Below are 21,179 nucleotides of genomic sequence, written 5' to 3' on the forward strand. Positions count from 1 at the left end.
GCGCTCTTATCAGCTGAGAGCGCTTTGCAAAGAGTCGCACACTGATATTATAGTTTAGTTGTGTTATTTAAAATTTGTTAAATAAAATTCTTAACGTGCGGCATATGCAACATATTCTAAAGCATATTACTAACTAAGTGCGGCTATTTAAAGTGTAAGCATGCAGCAGCATTTTGAATGTCGTCGGGTCTATGTTGTGAAATTAACGAGCGAACTATGTATGTAAACTGTGTAGTAGTAAAGAATTTTTGTGGATTTTATGAATTGAAACGTGTGCAAAAAGTGAAAGTGAAGTGCTGCAACAATAGCAGATTGCAACAGTAGGGCATTGTACAGGAAGTACACATTTTGTCCTGACATGTCTTGTCTTGTCTTGAGCGCAGCGTCGTTTCGCCTGCTTCGCCTCACTTTTTTTTTGGGGTGTCGACCGCCGACCTTCAGGCAACCTTCACTAATGCCTAATGCTGCGCTGTCGCTGCTCAGCGGGCGTCTGTGTGCAACATGTTGAGGCCAACGACGACATCGGCTCACGTGTGTAATCAATATAATCAGCAAAGCAGTAGCAACAGTAGCAGCAGCAGCCGAAATAAACAAAACCCAATGCATAGTCAAACTCAATGAAACACACACATACACACTATTCTGCACTAATGCACTCATACACTCACATATATGAGGGCTCTCTTTTGGCGCTCTTCGCCCATGCCCCCGCATTTGCAAATTTGCCCGCCAGCTGGCGCTGCTAAGTAACAACAATCAACAAATTCTCCCAGCAAACAAATTTCCTACAATCATCACAACGCATAAAACGCGCGCTGTTCTCTGTCGCTGCTCTGCTCCAATCGTGCCATCTCACTCGCACGCACTGACTCGCCTCGTTCAGTTGTCTCTGCTCGCGACTCAATTTCGAATTTCAATTTCCATTCAGTTCAGTTGAGCTTGAAACGCTTAGCGGAAAAGTTTTGCCAGCGCGCGCGATAAAAATCTCAAATATCAGCACAACAATAACAACTGCTCCAATATATATACACAACATATATATACAGCATTATCGGTAGCGTACTGACCCAGTGCCGCCTTCTAGCCAATAAGTGATAAACCCCATTGATGATAACTGACAAAACAAAAGGCATTCAAAGCACGTTGAAGACACAGAAAGAGAGACAGAAAGAGGGAGAAAAATTCAAGTGTTTATGTTGTATATTGCTTACTAGAAGTTTACTATAAAGATATGCAAAGAATTTGATTCAGGGTGTGATCTAAAAACGTTTTTTGCTTACGTCATACACCGTCAACAAATTGTAATGTTAATTAACAAAACAAAAAACAACACTAATTTAAACATTTGAATCTTACAGATACAAATACAAATACAAAGAGATACAGCTGAAAAACAAAAAAAAAAAAACATACACACACACATATGAATTAAAAAACAAACATATAATAAGAACAACAAGTTCAACGGCTTTTCGGATTCAATTGCTGCAATATAATAACTTAATTTATTTATTTGGCACGTTCTGTGTGTGAACGACCTACAAACGTGTCAATAAGAGACTCGCAACAACAACTAAGACAACAACAAATATTATTAATCGAGTAAGTAACAATAATAGCAACAACGAATTTGTGATCATGAATGACCGTGAAATGAGCTGCAATTCGGGTGGACAATTTATGGATCGCGGACGAATGAATCAGAATGGCGTTGTCCAGCCCCTGCTCACTGGTGAGTCCAATTTCGCTTTTATCATCATCACTGCAATTCATCATCATAAATCGGGTTATAAAAATATTATGTGACTTTGTGTGTGTGCATATAAATAGGCTAAAGTTAATCTTGAGGGCAGTGCAAAACAGAAGTCAGAAGCCAATTATAGTAAATGTAGTCAATTGATTAGCAAATATGGCTTGCTGGATGTAAACATAAATGAGAAATACTTCGGTTAAGAAATATAATATAATATATAATAGAGTAGGATATGTTTTGATATTCAGTTGGGTGTATAATCTAGAGTACACCAATATAAAAGTTACATTACTGTTGTAGATTTTTTATTTAAGACTAAATTCAAAATTGATGTTACATATGTTATATACATTTAATTATACTATTATAAATACTCTAATCTTAACTCATTTTTGTTTTATAAAAATACGTATACACATTTGTTATATGTTTTATTTCATTTAGTAAATTTTTATATCATTTATATATGAAATGAAATAATACAATAATTAAATTTATATGTATAAGTGTTTATAAAATAAAACAGTCAGTATTAACGCAGAATGTAATATAGTATTTTATAATAATTTTATTGAATTTATTTTTGGATATATTCTCTTCGATTATGAAAAAATACTTACTTTAATTTATTTTCTTTATGAATTTTTTTCAATTTTAATATGTTTACTAATAATAACATCGAAACAGATTACTGAAAAGCACAACATACATTATTATATTATATTAATATACTATTACAAATAAGAATGTTATATTTAGATTTATGAATTTCTTACATTCTCTTTGATATCATTACAAAAAAATACTTCTTTAATTTGTTTTTTCCATGACGTTTTTCCAAATTTTTATTTTTAAATTTAGATTAAGTTCTAAATAGTTCTTTTTTTATTTTTAACCACAAAAAAAATATTAAAAATAAGAATGTTATTATTAGATACATCTATTTTAATACATTTTGCCATACAGTTTTATTATAGTTTTATGCTCAATTTCGCAAATATTCTTTCTACAATATAACAATTCTATTATTGTCGCATCATTTCCTATAAGAAACTTAATTTCCTAACCAAATGTATTATCTTTTTATTATTACTGATAGATATGGGTTATATTTAATTTCGGGAAATTTCTTATATCTAATTAATAAACTTTTTTTTTTTGCGCACTCAACAATTTCATACAATTGTTCAATGTCAATTATGAAAGTCATTACTATAATATCTGCTCTGTTGATTAAAGTAGATTATGATTACGCAAGTTTCTGTGCTGAAAGTCGAGTAGTGTATAATTATCAAATAAAAACTATCAAAGGGTTTTCCACAATATTTTTGTAGTACTTAGTATAAAGTTTAATATTCAGTATGAAAAAGATACGATAAGAAAGTTTGCTGCGTTATAATTAAATTTAAATAAAATTTCAATAGCAAACAAAAATTTATACAAAGTAGGCCGTCATCATGATAGTGCGAAGTATAATAAACATAGATTTGTTTTTGTGTGAAGAACAAAATATTTGTACAACAATTATGTTATTATTTCTGTTTTTTTTTTAACTCTCAAATGAATTTGCTTTAGTTTCTTGCACAATTCTTTTCCATATGGCAGCGTCAGTCGGTCCAAAATAGTCGAAACTTTTTTGCATGACATTTACATTTTTAGTTGTCTCTATTTCTGTTTAACCGCACGAATGCAAATAGACGATCTCTGAGGCTTTAGTAATTACAAATTTAGATAAGAATTTTACAGCGTTGACTTTCTGCTGTTTGTTTTGCTAAATACAACGAGTGTGTGTGCAATTATGCACATGTCTGGGGAACTTTGACCATATCTTATCGGTCGGTCGGTCGTGTAGTCAATCTAAAAATGGATCTCTTCATTATCATCATATCACGAGCATTAATTATGGTGGCTAATCATGTCTATCACTCGTGCTTATCGTGTTTATCATTTGTTTTTTTTTTTCTGTATATATTTGATCAACCGCAGATTTATATCAAATTACAATGGCCTATGCCTACTGGAAGTCGGGCAAAACGGACGATCAGGCTGTATTCGATTTGTTCTTTCGCAACAATCCATTCCATGGTGAATTCACCATATTTGCTGGACTCGAGGAGTGCCTCAAGTTCCTCGACAGTTTTCATTACTCCCAAAGCGGTAACTATATTTATATTCACTGATAATGCAAATACAATTTATTTATTTATCTACTCAACTCTTTTATGATTATTGCAGATATTGACTATTTGAGGCAAACATTGCCCGAAGGCATCGAGAATGAGTTCTTTGAATATTTGGGCAATTTGACAGCGCATGATGTGACACTTTATGCTATCGACGAAGGCACAGTTGCGTTTCCACGGTAAGTTGACAGTTAACAGCAATGTTAACTAACTGTTAGTGAAGAGTTAACAGTTGAATGTTAGCTTAGCTAAGTTAACAGTTAACAGCAATGTCACCTAACTGTTGGTAAAGAGTTAACAGTTGAATGTTAACCTAGTTGAAAAGCAACTTACATTTCCACGATAAATTAACAGTTAACAGCAATGTTAACTAGCTGCTAATGGAAATTAACAGTTAAATGTTAATCTCAATGTTAACTAGCTATTCGTTAAGAGTTAACAGTTGAATGTTAATTTATCTTTTAGGTAAGTGAACAGCTAACAGCAATGTTAACTAGCTGCTAGTGGAAAATTAACAGTTGAATGTTAACATCCACGTTATCTATCTGTTGTTTAAGAGTTAAATGTTGAATGTTAACCTGTTGTTGTTAACCTAGCAACTTACGTTTCTACGATAAATTAACAGTTAACAGCAATGTTAACTAGCTGCTGTGGAAAATTAACAGTTAAATGTTAAAATCAGTAGTAACTATTCAGCTATTCATTAAGAGTTAACAGTTGAATGTTAATTTAGCTGTTTTCTAAGTTAACAGCTAACAGCAATGTTAACAAACTGTTAGCTAACACTTAACATTTAAATGGTAGCTACAACTTCGTTTAACGTTTTTATCATCCCCTAACAGCGTGCCCATCATCAAGATCGAGGGACCTTTAATTATCGTACAGCTGCTGGAAACGACGCTGTTGACGCTCGTGAACTATGCCAGGTGAGCGATAAAGCATTATGCCAATAACCCTAATAATAATGACCAATAAAATGCTAACGTATTCTCTTTTTCTTTGCTTGTTTTGCACAGTTTAATGGCGACGAATGCAGCGCGATATCGCATGGTAGCTGGGAAACATGTCAAACTCTTGGAGTTTGGACTGCGTCGAGCGCAGGGACCCGATGGCGGTTTATCCGCATCAAAGTATTCATACACAGGTACAGAATAACTAAAAAAAAATGTTCACACCAGATATAGAGAGAGAGAAGCGGAGTTGGAGGTGACAACTAAGGTCATACGTGTGCGATATTTCCTCGTTGCTTTAGCCAAATTGCATGCGCCTGGGCCATAATCAATTAAAAAACAAACCCGAAAACGCCGTGAAAATAGCGCCTACCAGAGAAACCTTAAAGGCATTGATCGATGCAGTTGGATTTTCAGCTGTTTTTTTTTCGGGGTAGTCATCAATTTCATATTGTTTGTCTGGTCTTTTATGATGTGCTTGCATGCAAAGCACGTGTCACTGTCACTCGATGTGGCTCCTACCTTGTTACGCCAAACTTCTTTTCTCCCCGAATTCTCTTGCCCATTTCTCCACTTCTCTGTAAAGTTCAAGAACTCTCCATGTTCATGTGTTAAAAGTGGGTGGCACACGCAATGTGAGTCTCCAAAATAAAAAAAAAAGAAATAAACACAAGTCAAACTTTTTTGCCGCCTGCTTCAGTTCCAATCCCAAGTTCCATGCTCCATGTGTGGGTCGGTATCGGTGCCAACCAGCGGCTGGCACCTTGTTTTCAATTGGCGCTCACACATCGTAACTTTTGTTACCTTTTCCGCTTCCTAGACAGCCAGCGAAACAAGGAGAAAGAGAAGGATAGAGAGGACGAGAGCGAGAGCTGCGCTTAAACTTTGTAATGCGTTTAATTATACATAGGATCAGGGCTTTTTTTTTTATTCACTCAATTCTCAATCGATTGGGTCGCGTGTGGCGTCGTGACTCACGCGCGCTTCCCTCTCAAGGTCCCTAAAGGCTTCCTTCCGCTTCTTCGACACAGCGGTGCAGCCATGACACAGTGGTGTCATCATCGACATCGTCAGTCCCCATGCCTCTCAATTTTAATTTGCCTAATGGCAACTGCAATGTTAATGGTTATTGCTAAATAGCAATCGCTGTTAAACATAATACACCAATTTAAATAATCACAGGAGTTGTAAAAAGCTGTAAAACTTGCATTAAATTGCATCAAAAAGAAGAAAAGTTAACATTTTTTTAAATGTAACAGCGTAATGTTAGTAGAGAAAGTAATAAATAACGTTAAATTTATATTGGATTTTGAATAAACCACTAGCTTAGAGTGTTCAAAATTTTTATTTTCGCCATGTTAAATTTTATATGAATGATTCTAAATTCAAGCAGTCACTTCAAATTATTATATATTAAAATTTTATTATATTTTAATCAACAATCTAATCCAAAATTTATGCAAATTTAATGTAATATAAAAGTAAAAGATCTTTAGATTGTTTGTTAAATATTTTTCAAATGCAAATGAAAATAGGAAAGCAATGTTAAACTATTTCCGAAGCTAAACAGATTTTAACATTAGTTTTTGTTATATTTGGAAATCTTTATTTTAATAATGATATATAGGTAATATATATATATAGTAAATAAACCCAACCAAACATTTTTATATTTTGAGTAAAGATGAATCTTCTAAATAGGAACAGAAAACGTTAAGAAAAGAAAAATATAGTGCTAATCGAGAGCTGTTAATAGTGTCGCGACAAATTCCGCCAGAGAATTACCCATTAAAGTTATTTTTGCAAACTTTTTCTACTGAAACAGGAACATAATGAGTGTTTGTTAACATATAAGTATTTACAGAAAACGTAATTTAACAGGGTTTTCCACTGTTCATTTAACAGCATTAACCTTACAAGACGGTTATTAATGTTTAACAGTCTGCTTACTAACAGCAACATAACAGAAAGGCATTTGAGACGACACATAACTAACAGTCTTGTAAAGTGACTGTTAAATTAGCAGTACAAATATCTGATAAGTAACAGCAACACATTAATAACAGTCTGTTAACGTATACTCAATATTGTGTGTCATTTTTATACCCGCTACCCATAGGGTAGAAGGGTATTATAACTTTGTGCCGGCAGGAAATGTATGTAACAGGTAGAAGGAGGCATCTCCGACCCTATAAAGTATATATATTCTTGATCAGCATCAACAGCCGAGACGATCTAGCCATGTCCGTGTGTCCGTCTGTCCGTATGAAACACTGGATCTCAGAGACTATACGAGATAGAGCTATAATTTTGTTTATTTGTTATGTTAACGTATACTCAATATTTAGTGTCATTTTTCTGTGCTGATTTCGATACAAATTACTACTTTTTAAACCAACTTATACGTAATAATTGGAACTCTATTTCTTTACACTTCTAAAGTGACTGTTCAATTAACAGTGAAAACATCTGCTAAATAACAGCAACACATTAATAGAAGTCTGTTAACGTATACTTAATATTTTGATTCATATTTCTGTGCTGATTGCGACACAAATTACTGTTTTTTTAACCAACTTATAAGTAATAATTGGAACTCTTTCTTTCCACTTCTAGGTGGCTTTGATGGCACCTCCAATGTGTTGGCTGGCAAGCTGTTCAACATCCCAGTGAAAGGCACGCATGCTCATGCGTACATCACCAGTTTCAGCAGCGTGGGCGAGTTGAAGACGCGTCTGCTCAAGCACAAGCAAACGGGTAAAACTATACATCATTAAAAGCAGTGATAAATATTAATACTTCACTTTGTAGGTGTAATGGAGGATCTGCTGGAGCATGCGATCAAGCATCGCCAGATGCTGTCGCATGTGCTGGACGTGTCCACGGAGGAGTCAAGCGAGGGCGAGCTGGCTGCGATGGTCTCCTATGCGATTGCATTCCCGGATGGATTTATGGCACTTGTCGACACGTACGATGTTAAGAGGTATTTCGCTTTTAGGCAGATTCTCTCGGAACGGTTTTGGTTATTCAAGTATTATTCAGTTGTGCGTTTCAATCGTTTGTTACTTTCGTTTCATTTCGTTACGTTTTGTTATTATTTTGTTACAATCTCTCTTATCAAAAAGTACAGCAGCAGCAGTGCACGAATTTCAGCAAATAATCGAGCTCAAGCTAGTCGTAAACATTGTGTGTGTCGTCTCCTTTCTTTTGCTCCCCCTCCGCCCCTCCGCTCTCTACTCCCGATCGATTTATGAGTTCGTCATGTAATAATTGAAAGTATTCCCAACAGCCGAGATACAGAACAGAACACACAAGTCCCCAATGATACCAAATCAAGAACTTCTAGTCAGCTAACGAATGGCGTTGCTCCTCTGACGCCCCCAACCACGCCCAGCAACGGCACAAATGGTCATCACCAAGAGAAACAACAACAACAGCAACAACAACAGCAACATTCGCCAACGTTAACCAAGCTCAATAATGGACACACAAATGGTCTAAGCAAAATTGTAGCGAAAACAGCTGAAAAAGAGCAACAACAACAAGCAACAAGTGTAAAAGATCTCTCAACAACTGCAACAACTACAGTGATAACCACAGTGAACAACACTTCAACGTACCTTCCAAAATATGTCGAGAAGTCATTCAGGTAAATGTCACGTACCAAAAGCAAATTTACAATGGGATAAACAAACTAAAACAACAACAAATTTCATTTGCCATTCGTCTTGGTTTCGTTGATATAATTTTATTTTTTTTTTACTATACTAATGCTCTCTAATATTTAAAATTCACTCCACATGTTTTTTTATTTTTATGATTTTTTTTGGGGGGCCAGCATGAGTGCCCCGCCTCCTTTTACTCCTCCTCTACCACACTCACGCATTTTCCGCATTTCGGGATCGTTTTCCGATCCACAATCATCATCGATCCAATATCATGCGCTATAACAAACGAAAAATACTTGCTGCTAAATTCAAAATTATTATTATGCATTCGACATGTGCATATACAACATTTATTTACTATATATGATATATGTTTGTATGTATGTGTATATGTGCTCTCTATTGGAACTAAAGTCCAGGCTAAACATAAAAAATAAACACTTAATAATCAATCAAGGTATTGTCAGCTCATTTAGGGAGACTCGAAACAAAACCAGGTGAAGTGCATTCCTATTTTATTTCTTTCTTTCTTAATTTCTTTCCCATTCGATTTATTTGCTGAATATTTTCCACGTCTTTTGCTCTCTCTTTGCTTTTCAATACTAACCAACTCGAAACTGGCTCATTTTTCATTTCAATACTTTAATTTCTCTCGTCTGGTCGTGAATTGTGTGACATTTTTAACGAATTAACCGAATATTGCAACATAAACATAAAGAAAAGAAAAACGAAAAAAGAAAAGAAATTATTCCATCTAACATAGTAAAAATGACTTCCCGGCACTATTTTGGCAGAGGTATGTAAAACACGTCTTCAAACTACAACAAACAAAACAGAAACATTTATACGAAAGTAAAGAAAACAGAGAAAAACATTTTCATATACCACCCACGTTTAACATATTTTAGGAATACGAGAGAAAGCAGTTGAATGAAATACTCAAAGTCTGAACACACACTGAATCTCCTCTCACCCTAATCTTTTATTATGTGTCTAGTGTGATTGTCATATCTTTTAATTTTTTTATTATTTATTGTCATTTTCGATTTCCCCACTCCAAAAAAAAGAGAAACTATTTCATTTGTGTGTGTGTTTAATTGTTAATTGATTTTTCGTGTGTTTCGTTTTGATTGTATTACGAATATTTAGTATCTACTATAATTACTCTTAATTAGTTTCAATTTTCCAAAGAAAAAAAAAACAAAAACAAAGCGTCCGAGAGAGCACACTGCATGGCTTTCAGTAACTGAAGCTTGAATTGTGATCTCCCAAAAAAAAAAGAAAAAGAAAATGCGAGCGCTGCCAGCAAAAAATAGAAATAAAGTCTTAGATTATAGTCAACACACAATAATGCATAAACAATAGAATTTAAGAATATTGATGGCACCTCAAAGCGCACTCTTTGCATTCTGCACTTTGACAAGCTTTGAACTTAGTTAGCAAACAAAACTTATTGAATTGAATTGAAAACCAAACCCAACAAAAAAAAAAAAATGCAGCACTTGAAGCTTTTTTAGTCACCTTGTTTTAATGCACGCTCACTTTGCTCTCTCTCTCTTTCTCTCTCCCTCTCTCCTTCCTTTCTCTGGATTTCTTTAGGAGTGGCTTGCTTAACTTTAGTGCTGTGGCTTTGGCCCTCAACGATCTGGGATATCATGCTCTGGGCATTCGCATCGATTCCGGAGATTTGGCTTATTTGTCTTGCCTCGCACGTGAAGCATTCGAAAAGGTTGCGGAACGCTTTAAGGTGCCGTGGTTCAATAAACTGACGATCGTCGCTTCGAATGACATCAACGAGGACACCATTCTTAGTCTGAACGAGCAGGGACACAAGATCGATTGCTTTGGCATTGGCACGCACTTGGGTAAGTTCGGAAATTTCCTAATAATATAATATGGGTAAGGTTCTATGCAAAATTCCTAGATCTCAGAAGAGTAAAACAAGCAAGAAAGCTACAATGGACTGTGAGATATCCTCTATCCATTTTCTATAAAATTCTATTCTATTCTAAAAATATACCAAATGAATATATCGAAAAAATACTACAATGTACCAATATAGACTTTGGCATATTTGAGTATATTTTGGTATATTTACATATTTGAATATACACATCTTTGAATATATTATAGATCAGTTCTAATTTAATTATAGAAAACCCCTTTCCAAATTTAATAAATTTATATGATAGATCAATTGTATGTATTCAAACTATAGTATATTTAATATACCCTAGAGGAATCTGCTTGTTACATACATTTCCTATGACACAATGTTATAATACCATTTTACCTTTTGTCTAGCGGGTATAAATATTGTTTAAAAATTTAACAGAATGTAATTCGATTTCTAGCTTAACCAAGTTTTTCGAATTTTTCAAAATTATAGATCAATTCAAATTCAATTTAAAAAACACCTTTCCAAATTTAATAAAAATAGATGTTAGATCAATAGCTTTAAATAAATTTAAAAATATTTATATAATATAATATATATATAATATATAAAAATTATATTATATTTCACATAAATGATCAAAAAAAGCTTTGACAAAAAAATCAGTTAAATTATTTCACTCTTACTCAAAGAAAATTTGAAATTCTTTATTCAATCTTCGCTTTTTATGGCTTAGTGATAGCTTTTGTAGCTATAATAATAGTATTATTTATAAGAATAAAGCATTTTGTCCAATACTATGCAGATTTCACATTTCAATAAATAAGCAAAAATTCTTATTTTATATATTGTATGATATATAATTTTTAACATAAAATAAGTATTTTATAATATGTTTAATTTAAATATTAATTTTAAATATTTTATAATAGTTTTAAAAATTCTTATATATATATATTTTTTTTATATAATGTATGGGATATAGTTTTTAACATAAAATAAATATTTTATAATAGTTAACTAATTAAAACAATTATAAAATATTTATTTTATTATAAAATTATATTTTATAATAGTTAAATAGTTAAAATAAATAAATACATATTTTATAATCGTTTTAACTATGTAACTATTATTTTATAATAGTTTTAACTATTCAACTATTATAAAATATTTTATATTTTTTAACTATTATAAAATATGTATTTTATGTTAATAAGAAAAAGATTTAATTTCAAATTCTGTTAGACGAAGTTTGCTTTAAAAGAGTTCATATTAAGTAAGAAGTACTCAATGAAGATAATACAAATTGATTCAAAATATCTCTTCCCTCCCCTCTCTCTCTCTCTGCAGTCACTTGCCAACGTCAGCCTGCCTTGGGCTGTGTCTACAAGCTGGTGGAGATCAATGGCCAGGCGCGCATTAAGCTCAGCCAAGATGTGGAGAAGGTAACGATGCCGGGAAATAAGAATGCATATCGATTGTACAGCGCCGATGGACACGCCTTGATCGATCTGCTGCAGAAGGATTCAGAGCTGCCGCCAGCTGTGGGTCAGAAGGTGTTGTGTCGCCATCCGTTCCAGGAGTCGAAGCGTGCCTATGTGATACCATCGCATGTGGAGTCGCTCTACAAAATCTACTGGCAATCGGGCAAGATATGCCAAATGTTGCCAACGCTGGAGCAAGTGCGTGAGAAGGTTCAAATCTCGTTGAAGACACTGCGAAATGATCACAAGCGAACGTTGAATCCCACGCCATATAAAGTAAGATTTATAAACTCATATTTTGTAGAAATATAATTAATTTCTTAACCCCCTTTTTTGCAGGTGGCTGTCAGCGATAATTTGTACAACTTTATACACGATCTGTGGCTGCAGAATGCGCCCATCGGGGAGCTCTCATGATCTATATAAGCAGCCAGTGTCGGGCGCTGCTTTCGAAAGTAATTCCGCAAAAAATTCTAGCCTCAAACCCCCCAGAAACATAATAAATTGGTTTTTTGCAAAATTTAGTCATTTGCTGGTCATATGAATTAAAGAATTAATTGGAAACCAGACAATTTGTTAATCTTCTTGTCAACAAAACAAATATTGTATGTGTATCGTATAATGTGCACAACTCAAATTAATCTACTTAAAAACAATGAACGAAAAAAATAGACAGCTTATATATACTTACATAGAAGAATATAAACCTAATATTCAATATTATTAAACATTATTAACGATTATTATGTACGCACATCATATTCAGGAATGTGTCATGTGCCTTACACAACAACAAAACAAAACAAAAAGAAAAGAAAAGAGGAAAACAAAAAGAAAAACCAATATCGAAAACTGTAACCAAATACTTAAGAGCGAAAGAGAGAGAGAGAGCGAGTGTGGTGAGAGACGAAAGCGAAATGTATTTAATATTTATAGTCATTAAGTGTTGTATGTTGCTAACCAAAATCAAGTAGAAAACATAAATGATACAAATCAATTGTAAACCAAAAAAACACAAAAACTTAAACTAAAACTAAAATACGATATACGAAAGAATCGAAACAGTTTGAAGTACAAATGATTGCTAATTAGGTAATTAGTAGAGTTTTGCATGTATAGTCGGCACACATCAATGCACACATATTTTACATACAATCCTAAATGCTTATATACTAGACTATATAAATAATAATCGAGTGTAAATATGTTCAATATTAATTTAAAACTGTAAGCAACAAAGCAATACACAAACACAAACACACACCAAACACTCACAAGTTTATTAAATGAGCGCTTCAACAAAAAACATAAATTGTGTGTTATTTAAAAAAAATTGAGTTAGATGCTTTGCAGCGGAACTAAATTGGCTATTTCAAATAAAAGAGTTTGGCGCGCAACTTATATTTATAATTACTGACGCCATCTATTGATTTCACTTGTTCATAAGCGCCATCTGTGGATTCGACCGGTTTGAATCGGTTATTAGTACTTGCGATGGTATTTTCTAGTACATCAGCAGATTTTGGTATTTTGTGCTGTTTGCCAACACTGCCGTGCAGACAGCTGTTCCTCTGCGTAAATTGTTTATGTTGGCTTTGAATTTTGGTGTATTTATGTTTTATGATAAAAACGCGTTATTTGTAAACAAACTGCACAGCCATGAGTGCAATATTGGATATAAGCTGCATAAAAGTAGAGCCGCGGCAAGAGGAGGAGACGGAACCAAGTTATGGCATAGAAATAGATATTGGACCAGTGAAAATTGAACCCGGGACGTCCAAAGAAGTCTTGAGCACTGCCAAAACGAAACCCAATCAGTGCCCTCATTGTCCACGATTTTTTGAGATGCGCGCCGAACTTGAGATACACCTGCAAATCCACACTAGCAATCTGCTATACAAATGCAGCTACTGTCCCAACAGTTTCTCCCACAAATCCGTCTACACGATGCATATGTTTGGACACACTGGCGAGTTTCCCTATCAGTGCACCCAGTGCGAAAGCGGATTTATTCGACAACAAGAATTCAAGAAGCATATGCAGATGCACAAGCGTAAATCCAGACTGCAGACACTACCAAGTCCCGTGAAGAAGGCTCCCCTCAAGCAAGTTCCCAGTACAAAGAAATTGAACTTTACGTTAAAGTGTCCGCATTGTCCACTATGTCTCAAGAATAACGAGGAGCTCGCAAAGCATTTGCAAACTCACGGCGATGGACGCACACGCAAGGAAAGCTATTCGTGGCGCAATTCCCTGCATTGTCCACACTGTCCACGCGACTGCATGAGCAGCCAGGAGCTGGCTCAGCATCTGCAAATTCACAGGCAAAGAGGACACAATAAGACGTTGCAGTGTCCGCGTTGTCCACGCAGTTTTAAGAGTCCCGATGAGTTGGCCATTCACCTGCAGATTCACAGTGATAGATTGTCGCACAAGTGTCCGTATTGTCCCAGCAGCTTCTCGCATAAAACGATTTATTTGGCACATCTTTGCGAACACACAGGCGCCTTTCCTTACAAGTGCTACAAGTGCACGCAGGGATTCATGAAGAAATACGAGCTAAAGAAGCACTTTATGAGTCATTATGAAGTAAATAGCAAAGAGAGGCAAATTATTGACAGTTGCATTAAAATGAGACAGAGAAACCAGGAGCTAGAGAAGCGTATGCTGGAGATGGAAGACCAGAAGAAGCGAAAGATGGAGAACCAAGAGTTGGGGCGAAAATCCAATAATCGCAGTAAATTGCTAAATAAAGCAGAGCTTATAGACTTGAGATGCATCAAAAAAGAGCAGATAGAGGAGGATACGCCTTTTAAAGCTGCCGAAAACACAGAAAAGCAAGCAGAAGCTATGGAGGAAGTAACAAAAGACAAGGTGCAAAGTGCTTTAAAGCATGATGAGACTAAAAAGCAGCTGGGCAATCAATCTGATGGAAATGAACAACTCACGGAGGATCCTCTAGAAGAGGAGTCTGACAAAGACGAACCTCTGAAGGAAGTACCTTGTAAAGCAGAACCGCTGGAACAAGATTCTCTATCTGAAGATCCTCTGAAAGAAGGAACTTGGCAAGAACTACCTCTAAACGAAGAACCTATAAAGCCACAACTTTTAAAACAAGAACCACTTGAACAGAAAGCTCCAGGAGAAAAACAAGAAAAGTGAGCCATTAATTCTCTTTCAACTGTTACCAAGACTTAATACGATCTTTGTCTGATTCTTTTTCTGCACAGGAGCAATTTACACTCTAGTCGTCAGATGCGTCGGCGTCCTTACAAATGCGAGCTCTGCTCTATGAGTTTCACCCAGCTCAACAATCTCAATGTGCATCGCTGCAAGCACTCAAAAAATAAAATACAAGTATAGCTTTCAATTGATGTGCTTCATTTTTGAATTTGGCGCCTATTCGTAGCTCGTTTTCCGTTCACCAAACTGTTTCAATCGAGTTGGCAGTCTGTGAATAGTGGGTACGACCGTTGCAATTCAAATAAACTTAATTAACTAACAACTGTCAGCGAAATAAAATGCAAATATAAATTTCATAAATACTTTAAGATAGTTTCAATGCTTCTAGTGTATTTAAATATGTCGCCCGTAGTTGATTTTCTTCTGGAGTTGAGCACAGCTGTTCCTGCTTCTTCTTCTCGTTACAGCCATTCACTTGTGTAATGTGAGCACACAGCTGTGTAGAGTATTTGCGCTGAGTTGGCAGCTTGACATTAACCAGTTGTTCGCAATAAATTGGTTTGTTTTGTTTCTTATAAGCTAAAGGAAATAAAAGTTTCTGCAGTTCATAGTGTTATTTTGGCTACTAACGAAGATACCCCATATAATTTAGCCAACACAGTCACATCTACAACAATTAGAGCTGCAGCTGCGCGCAGTTGGTGACGAGATTTCGCATTTGGAGCAACGGTTTGTCACACACACACATATAGACACTCCCCAAATACTAATACAAATATGAATTGATTTTTAACACATTTCTTGTAGTTGCTTTAAAAGTCACAACAAAATGGATAATCAAAGCGACAATAACGATGTGCTGGATGCGAGTGCACGCAAAGATTTCATGCTGGAGCGCCTGAACAAACGCAACAAGGATCGTCAAAACTATTTGGACGTGAAGTTGGAGCAGCGCAACAAGGAGACGCTGCACAACGAAGGAGTCGACTTCTTTGCCCAGACCTTTGGCGAACGCTCCTATGACATTGAACAGCGTATTCAGCGCCTGCAGCTGAAAAGCGGCGATGCACCGCCGCCTGATCTCGGCCAGCACTTTACTGAGATTACGATGCAAATTCAGGAGTTGCAACGCTATTTGACCACATCGACGATGTTCCTGTCGGATTTCAAGATCAAATCGTGTCAGCACATGCTGAATGCACTGACATCGGCCAGCGATGAGGCCCGACAGCGGCTGCTTCCCAAAAAGAAGTTTGGCTTCAGTGGAAAGAAGCTGGCAGTGAAACAACAACAGAAGCCACTGCAACCCAAAGTAGATGTAGTGGACAAGTCACCGGCAAAGTCATTCAACTGGACAATTGCCAACGAATCCAACGCACACATTGTACTCCATGGCGCTCAGGTCAATGGCCTCGATATAACCATTTCCAATGTGCACAAATGCTTCATTGAGCTGCAGGGACATCCCGGCTCCGTGCAGATCTCGAATGCTAGTCAATGTACGCTGTTGTGTGGTCCGGTGGCACGTTCGTTCTTTGCCGAGCAGCTCGAACGTTGCACGGTTGCCATCGCTTGCCAGCAGCTGCGTCTGCATTCATCGCATGCCACACGCATCTATTTGCATGTCACGTGTCGCGCCATCATCGAGGATTGCCGGCGCATCGACATCGATGTCTACAACTATGATTATCCCGAATTGGAGGCGGATTACGCTGCCTCTGGGTTGAATAAGTCGCAGAATAATTATACAGATGTGGCAGACTTTAATTGGCTGTCGCCGGATGTGGCGTCGCCCAATTGGACGCTGCTCAAAGATCATGCGGCGCCTAATTGGAGTGCGTTGCGTCGTGATTTTTTGAGCAGTGTGTCAAAGGATGATGCTGCATTGATATAGTGTCGGTTTGGGCAGAGGAGGAGAACGGGGACGAGGAGGAAGCGACGTCGATTTAGGCTGCTCCTGCTGTGCATGCTGCTCGCCTACGCTTTGCCCTTGGGTTGGCTGCTCCTGGAGCTGCTGTTGCCGCCGCTGCCCAACAAATTGATGTGCATATAAAATACTATATACAGCCTAATAATAATGATAATAACAACACTTTACATAAGCTCAATAAATAACCGCAGCTAATATAGCATATAAAAGGAAGTTAGATCACATATGTGTGTCAGCTTCAGCATAAATAGAATTGAGTTTTTAACAGCTTCAGAACCTATAGAAACTGTAAGCAGCGAACAGTAACAGAGACTGTAAACAACGAGCTGTAACAGAAACTGTAAACTGACATTGAACTCCTGTTCTTCATTAGTAGAGGCAGCTAAATAACAGCGCTGTTAAGTTTTGCATTGACTTAACATTAACTTCCATGTTTATTTTCCGATCCCCATCGCCAGCAAATTTGAGAAAACGATTCTTGAATAAAATGAAAAGTAGTTTTTAAATTGAGATTTCCCAGTCAATATATAGGCTTAGTTAAATTCAAACATCAACTTTAACTGCACAGCTCAAAAACAAGTCAACAAGCTTGGTGTCACTAGTGCTTATAATCTCTGAGATATATGTATGTTCTCATATTACAGGACAATCAGACGGACACATGTATCATAGATTGTGATTGCCGGCGGGTAATGGGAGAAGTTGAAGATGGGGAAATCGGCTCATCAGTCGAAAAGCTGACATGTCTATTTGGCTGGAACATAATCAGTGGCTTGCCAAAATTGCTCTGCGGCAACACACACACAAATTACAGCTGCAACTAAAGATGTGAGAGGAGACGCCTCCGTCTCAGAGTCTCCACCTTTTCCTTCGCCGCCAACTAATGTCTGATGTTCTTTGGCAGGCCTCATGCAAGTTTCATGTGACGCTACTTGCTACTCTTTCCAGCTTAGCGATACTTCCGACTGGTCAGCAATTTTGCTAGTTTCTTAACTAAATTATTTATGAGACTTCAACGCATGAAAACATTGAACTATCTGGGGAAAGTCAAGTTGCCCTTCCTTAACAGTGCAAAGCAGAATGAATAACAGATTGGCGTGCGTTTAACATGCTTATGTTAAGCCTAACATTGGTGTATTCTATAACATTTTATTTGTAGCACATTTTTTTTCAACTTTATATTTTTATTTAATATTTTTCCCATTTTTCATTCTTTTTTGCCTTATTATTTTGAATAAAGGGAATTGAAATTGATTTATGATAAACAGAGGCTAACTTCAAAATTAAATTCAGATTTATATTATTTAAGTTTAGCTAGGCCTTGTCTTTCACCTTAATTTTACACACCAAAAATAAGTACATGTTAATAAAATGTATATCTACTATTCATAAATATTTCTTATTTTTTCTTTACAACTTAAAATACTAAGAAAAAACAAGATAAAAATGTATTTTTTTGGTTAATGTAAAAAAAAGTGTCAATTCTTGCGAGTGTTCACCGTATGTTTTCAGTTTAATGGAAAGGGTATAGGGCAGGCGACATGCTGCGATAGACAAATTGACTGTTTGTGACTGTTGCTGTTGCTGTCATTGTCAACATGGTCGACTGTCAAAATAATTAACGAATTGAAGTAACATGCCAACTTGTGGAACAGAGAGGGGGCAAGGGATTGGGGAGGCGGGGTAACGGACACCGCTGAGACACTGTGGGCCATCGTATTAGCGAGGTAATTGAACTGCAAATTATACAACAACACAATATTGTGTAGTAACTGTTTGTACATGTATGTATGTGTGTCTGGTGTTTGTGTGGTTATGTAATGAGCTGTCAGTGTTACAACAGTTGTTCTCATTAGCTACACTCACTGACAAACATACTGTTAACTCTGCATACCAGTGATGCCAGAATCTCTAGAGCAAAAATTGCTGGATTTCAGAAAAAAAATTGCTATAAGTTGCTAAAATTATACAAAAAATAGCCAACAAAATTGCTAAATATTTTAAATGACATTATTCATCAAGTTTGTACATTTTTAATTCATTTAAGAATAAAATCTTGAAATTAAAAATAAAAAAACAAGATTTCGTATTTTTATAATTTTGTTAACACTTTGGGGGCAAATATTACTCTTGAAACGCAGTTAACTTTTCAAGTCAGTGAACTCAAGTAGCTCATATAATCGAACCACTTGGTTAAATACAAGCCCCGATTTCATTGCAAACTGTTAATCGCAATTTTTGCAGTGAATGACAAAAGGAATACATAATAAAAAGGACTTAAGTAAAATAGCTAAAATTGCCAACAGAGAAATAAAAAATTGCCAAATTTGTAGCTAATAGCATTTAAAAAAAAAAGTTACAAATTAACTAAAGCAACTAAATTGCTAAACTGGCGCACTGCTTCACAGTTTCACAATTTCACAATTTGTATTTAGCTAATGAGTGAACGAACTAAGTTCGCACATGAACTATAAACAGAATCGAACTATAATTTTATGAGTAAGCCTCAAAATACATCCTATCGGTAAAAGAGCTATCGGAACTTTTTAAAAAGTGCCAAAAGTAGCCGAAGCATTGAAAAAAATTGCTAGATTTCTAGCTAATAGCATTTCACAAAAGCTTATAGCTTTTGCAGTTTCAAAATAGCTAGATCTAGCAATAAATTAGCTAAAATGGCAACACTGCTGCATACACTATTGCCGTCTTTTTTCTGACTAACCAAAAACACCGATATGAAACAGAAGCAAAAGAAAGAAAGGTACGCGAGGAAAGGAATAAAAGCAAAACTGTGATACAGGTTTGGAAGGTGTTGAAACATGCTGTGGTTGCTGCGGTCAACAGCACAAGACAAAAGAGATAGATAACAAACACGATGAAAGAAACAGCAACTGTGATGTAAACATTTTGAAACCCTCAATTAAAGGGTATAAGGGCATGCACGTGGTTTTGAGACTTGGGCATGAATTGCATGCTACTCGAAGATTGCCGGTTAATGTTGCCTATTGCTGTCCTCTTCTTACCCACCCTACACTGCCAATTAAATGCAATGCAAGAAAACTACATAGAAGAAGAAGAAGAAGCAGTGTAAACTGCTGCTGTTATTGTTGCTGCCTGCTGTTGCTGTTTCGTGCCATGTGCTAATCAAAATTGTGGTTACAGCAGTTCTGGGATTACAACTCAACACAGTCGTGACTGACACAAAATTGTTGTCGCTTTAAGACACCAAAAATGTTCACAACTTCTTCAAATTTAAATGCACTTAATTGACTTGGTAGAGTTTTAGAGGTGTCTCAATAGAAGCAGTTCCTCTACAACTGTAAGTCAAAAGGAAGATTTGAAGTAACTTAATAACAGCAGTGTCATTGCAACTGTAGGCAAGCTTACAGCGATTTAAAAAAACAGTAGGCAGGTTTGCAGCGGCTTTGAGAGCACAATGTTTTCAAAACTATAGGTAGCTTATAGCTGCAGTATCATTGCAACTGTAGGAAACTGTTTACAGCAATTTAATAAAAGCAGTGCTACTACAACTGTAGGAAGGTTTAAAGCGATTTTATTGCAACTGTATGGTAGGTAAGTTTACAGCGACTTAATAACAGCAGACACTCTGTAAGTTTTAAAATATCCATGCCAAAAATGTAACGGTAAAACGAACTCTTTATGAAACCACTGAATAGTCGTCTTAATAATTAATGTGTGCAAATGAATATGTGGGATACAAACGCCAACAACAATTAGCTTTCAATGTGTGTGTGTTTTGCTTGCTATTGTATTTACTAGAGAAATTTGGCTTTGACTTTCAGGCATAGCTTTTGCTTGTAGTTGGCAACGTGTGTGCAATTTGCGGTTGCCTCCCCTCATTTCCCACCCGTGTCGCGCTGTCACAGCACGCAGCTCATCTCATGCTGACAGCCCAATTAAGTTGCATTTGCGACGTCGACTGCGTCAATTTTGTGCCTTACGTCGGGATCAAGTGCAGGCTGCGACATCAACATTAGTGTACTACGGTCGTTGGTCATTATCCAGTTTTCGACTCGTATTCCACCAATCCTCTCAATTCTCATTTCCATTAAGTATGCCGTTGCCTGAAACTGAGATGCATTCGTTTCGCGCACTGTGAATTATAGCATC

At 36.1% G+C, this 21,179-nt stretch overlaps 3 protein-coding genes across 6 annotated transcripts; all 3 read left to right on the forward strand.

The window, feature by feature from the left end:
• Positions 1 to 12: 12 nt before the first annotated feature.
• On the forward strand, positions 13 to 12,759 carry LOC117564101 (nicotinate phosphoribosyltransferase). 4 transcript variants are annotated; one of them, XM_034242747.2, is made up of 12 exons: positions 13 to 154; positions 1,359 to 1,732; positions 3,740 to 3,910; positions 3,989 to 4,115; positions 4,779 to 4,862; positions 4,953 to 5,080; positions 7,503 to 7,643; positions 7,698 to 7,869; positions 8,176 to 8,535; positions 10,154 to 10,419; positions 11,805 to 12,214; positions 12,278 to 12,759. In XM_034242747.2, the coding sequence occupies exons 2-12, from the start codon at positions 1,639 to 1,641 to the stop codon at positions 12,353 to 12,355; spliced, it is 2,031 nt and encodes a 676-aa protein (XP_034098638.1). In that variant the 5' UTR covers positions 13 to 154; positions 1,359 to 1,638; the 3' UTR covers positions 12,356 to 12,759. The 4 variants fall into 4 exon arrangements, with proteins under 4 accessions (XP_034098638.1, XP_051858858.1, XP_051858856.1 ...); XM_052002896.1 differs by lacking the exon at positions 13 to 154 and adding an exon at positions 930 to 1,054; XM_052002897.1 differs by lacking the exon at positions 13 to 154 and adding an exon at positions 1,215 to 1,301.
• A 139-nt stretch (positions 12,760 to 12,898) lies between these two features.
• Positions 12,899 to 15,544, forward strand: LOC117564102 (zinc finger protein Xfin-like). Its single transcript, XM_034242749.2, has 2 exons — positions 12,899 to 15,096; positions 15,169 to 15,544. Exons 1-2 carry the CDS (start codon positions 13,598 to 13,600, stop codon positions 15,299 to 15,301), a joined length of 1,632 nt encoding a protein of 543 aa, XP_034098640.1. The 5' UTR covers positions 12,899 to 13,597; the 3' UTR covers positions 15,302 to 15,544.
• An 82-nt stretch (positions 15,545 to 15,626) lies between these two features.
• LOC117565224 (tubulin-specific chaperone C) lies at positions 15,627 to 17,304 on the forward strand. Its single transcript, XM_034244231.2, has 2 exons — positions 15,627 to 15,850; positions 15,929 to 17,304. The coding sequence occupies exon 2, from the start codon at positions 15,951 to 15,953 to the stop codon at positions 17,013 to 17,015; it is 1,065 nt and encodes a 354-aa protein (XP_034100122.1). The 5' UTR covers positions 15,627 to 15,850; positions 15,929 to 15,950; the 3' UTR covers positions 17,016 to 17,304.
• Positions 17,305 to 21,179: the final 3,875 nt, after the last annotated feature.

The sequence above is a fragment of the Drosophila albomicans genome, chromosome 2L (assembly GCF_009650485.2).
Source record: "Drosophila albomicans strain 15112-1751.03 chromosome 2L, ASM965048v2, whole genome shotgun sequence".
In the NCBI taxonomy this organism is placed as follows: Eukaryota; Metazoa; Arthropoda; class Insecta; order Diptera; family Drosophilidae; genus Drosophila; species Drosophila albomicans.

Coding starts and splice junctions, on each gene's coding strand:
- LOC117564101 (XM_034242747.2), top strand. CDS start 1,639: ATGAATGACCGTGAAATGAGCTGCAATTCGGGTGGACAATTTATGGAT. Junction 5,081..7,502: donor ATCAAAGTATTCATACACAG/GTACAGAATAAC, acceptor TTCCACTTCTAG/GTGGCTTTGATGGCACCTCC. Junction 12,215..12,277: donor TGAATCCCACGCCATATAAA/GTAAGATTTATA, acceptor CCTTTTTTGCAG/GTGGCTGTCAGCGATAATTT.
- LOC117564102 (XM_034242749.2), top strand. CDS start 13,598: ATGAGTGCAATATTGGATATAAGCTGCATAAAAGTAGAGCCGCGGCAA. Junction 15,097..15,168: donor CCAGGAGAAAAACAAGAAAA/GTGAGCCATTAA, acceptor TTTTCTGCACAG/GAGCAATTTACACTCTAGTC.
- LOC117565224 (XM_034244231.2), top strand. CDS start 15,951: ATGGATAATCAAAGCGACAATAACGATGTGCTGGATGCGAGTGCACGC.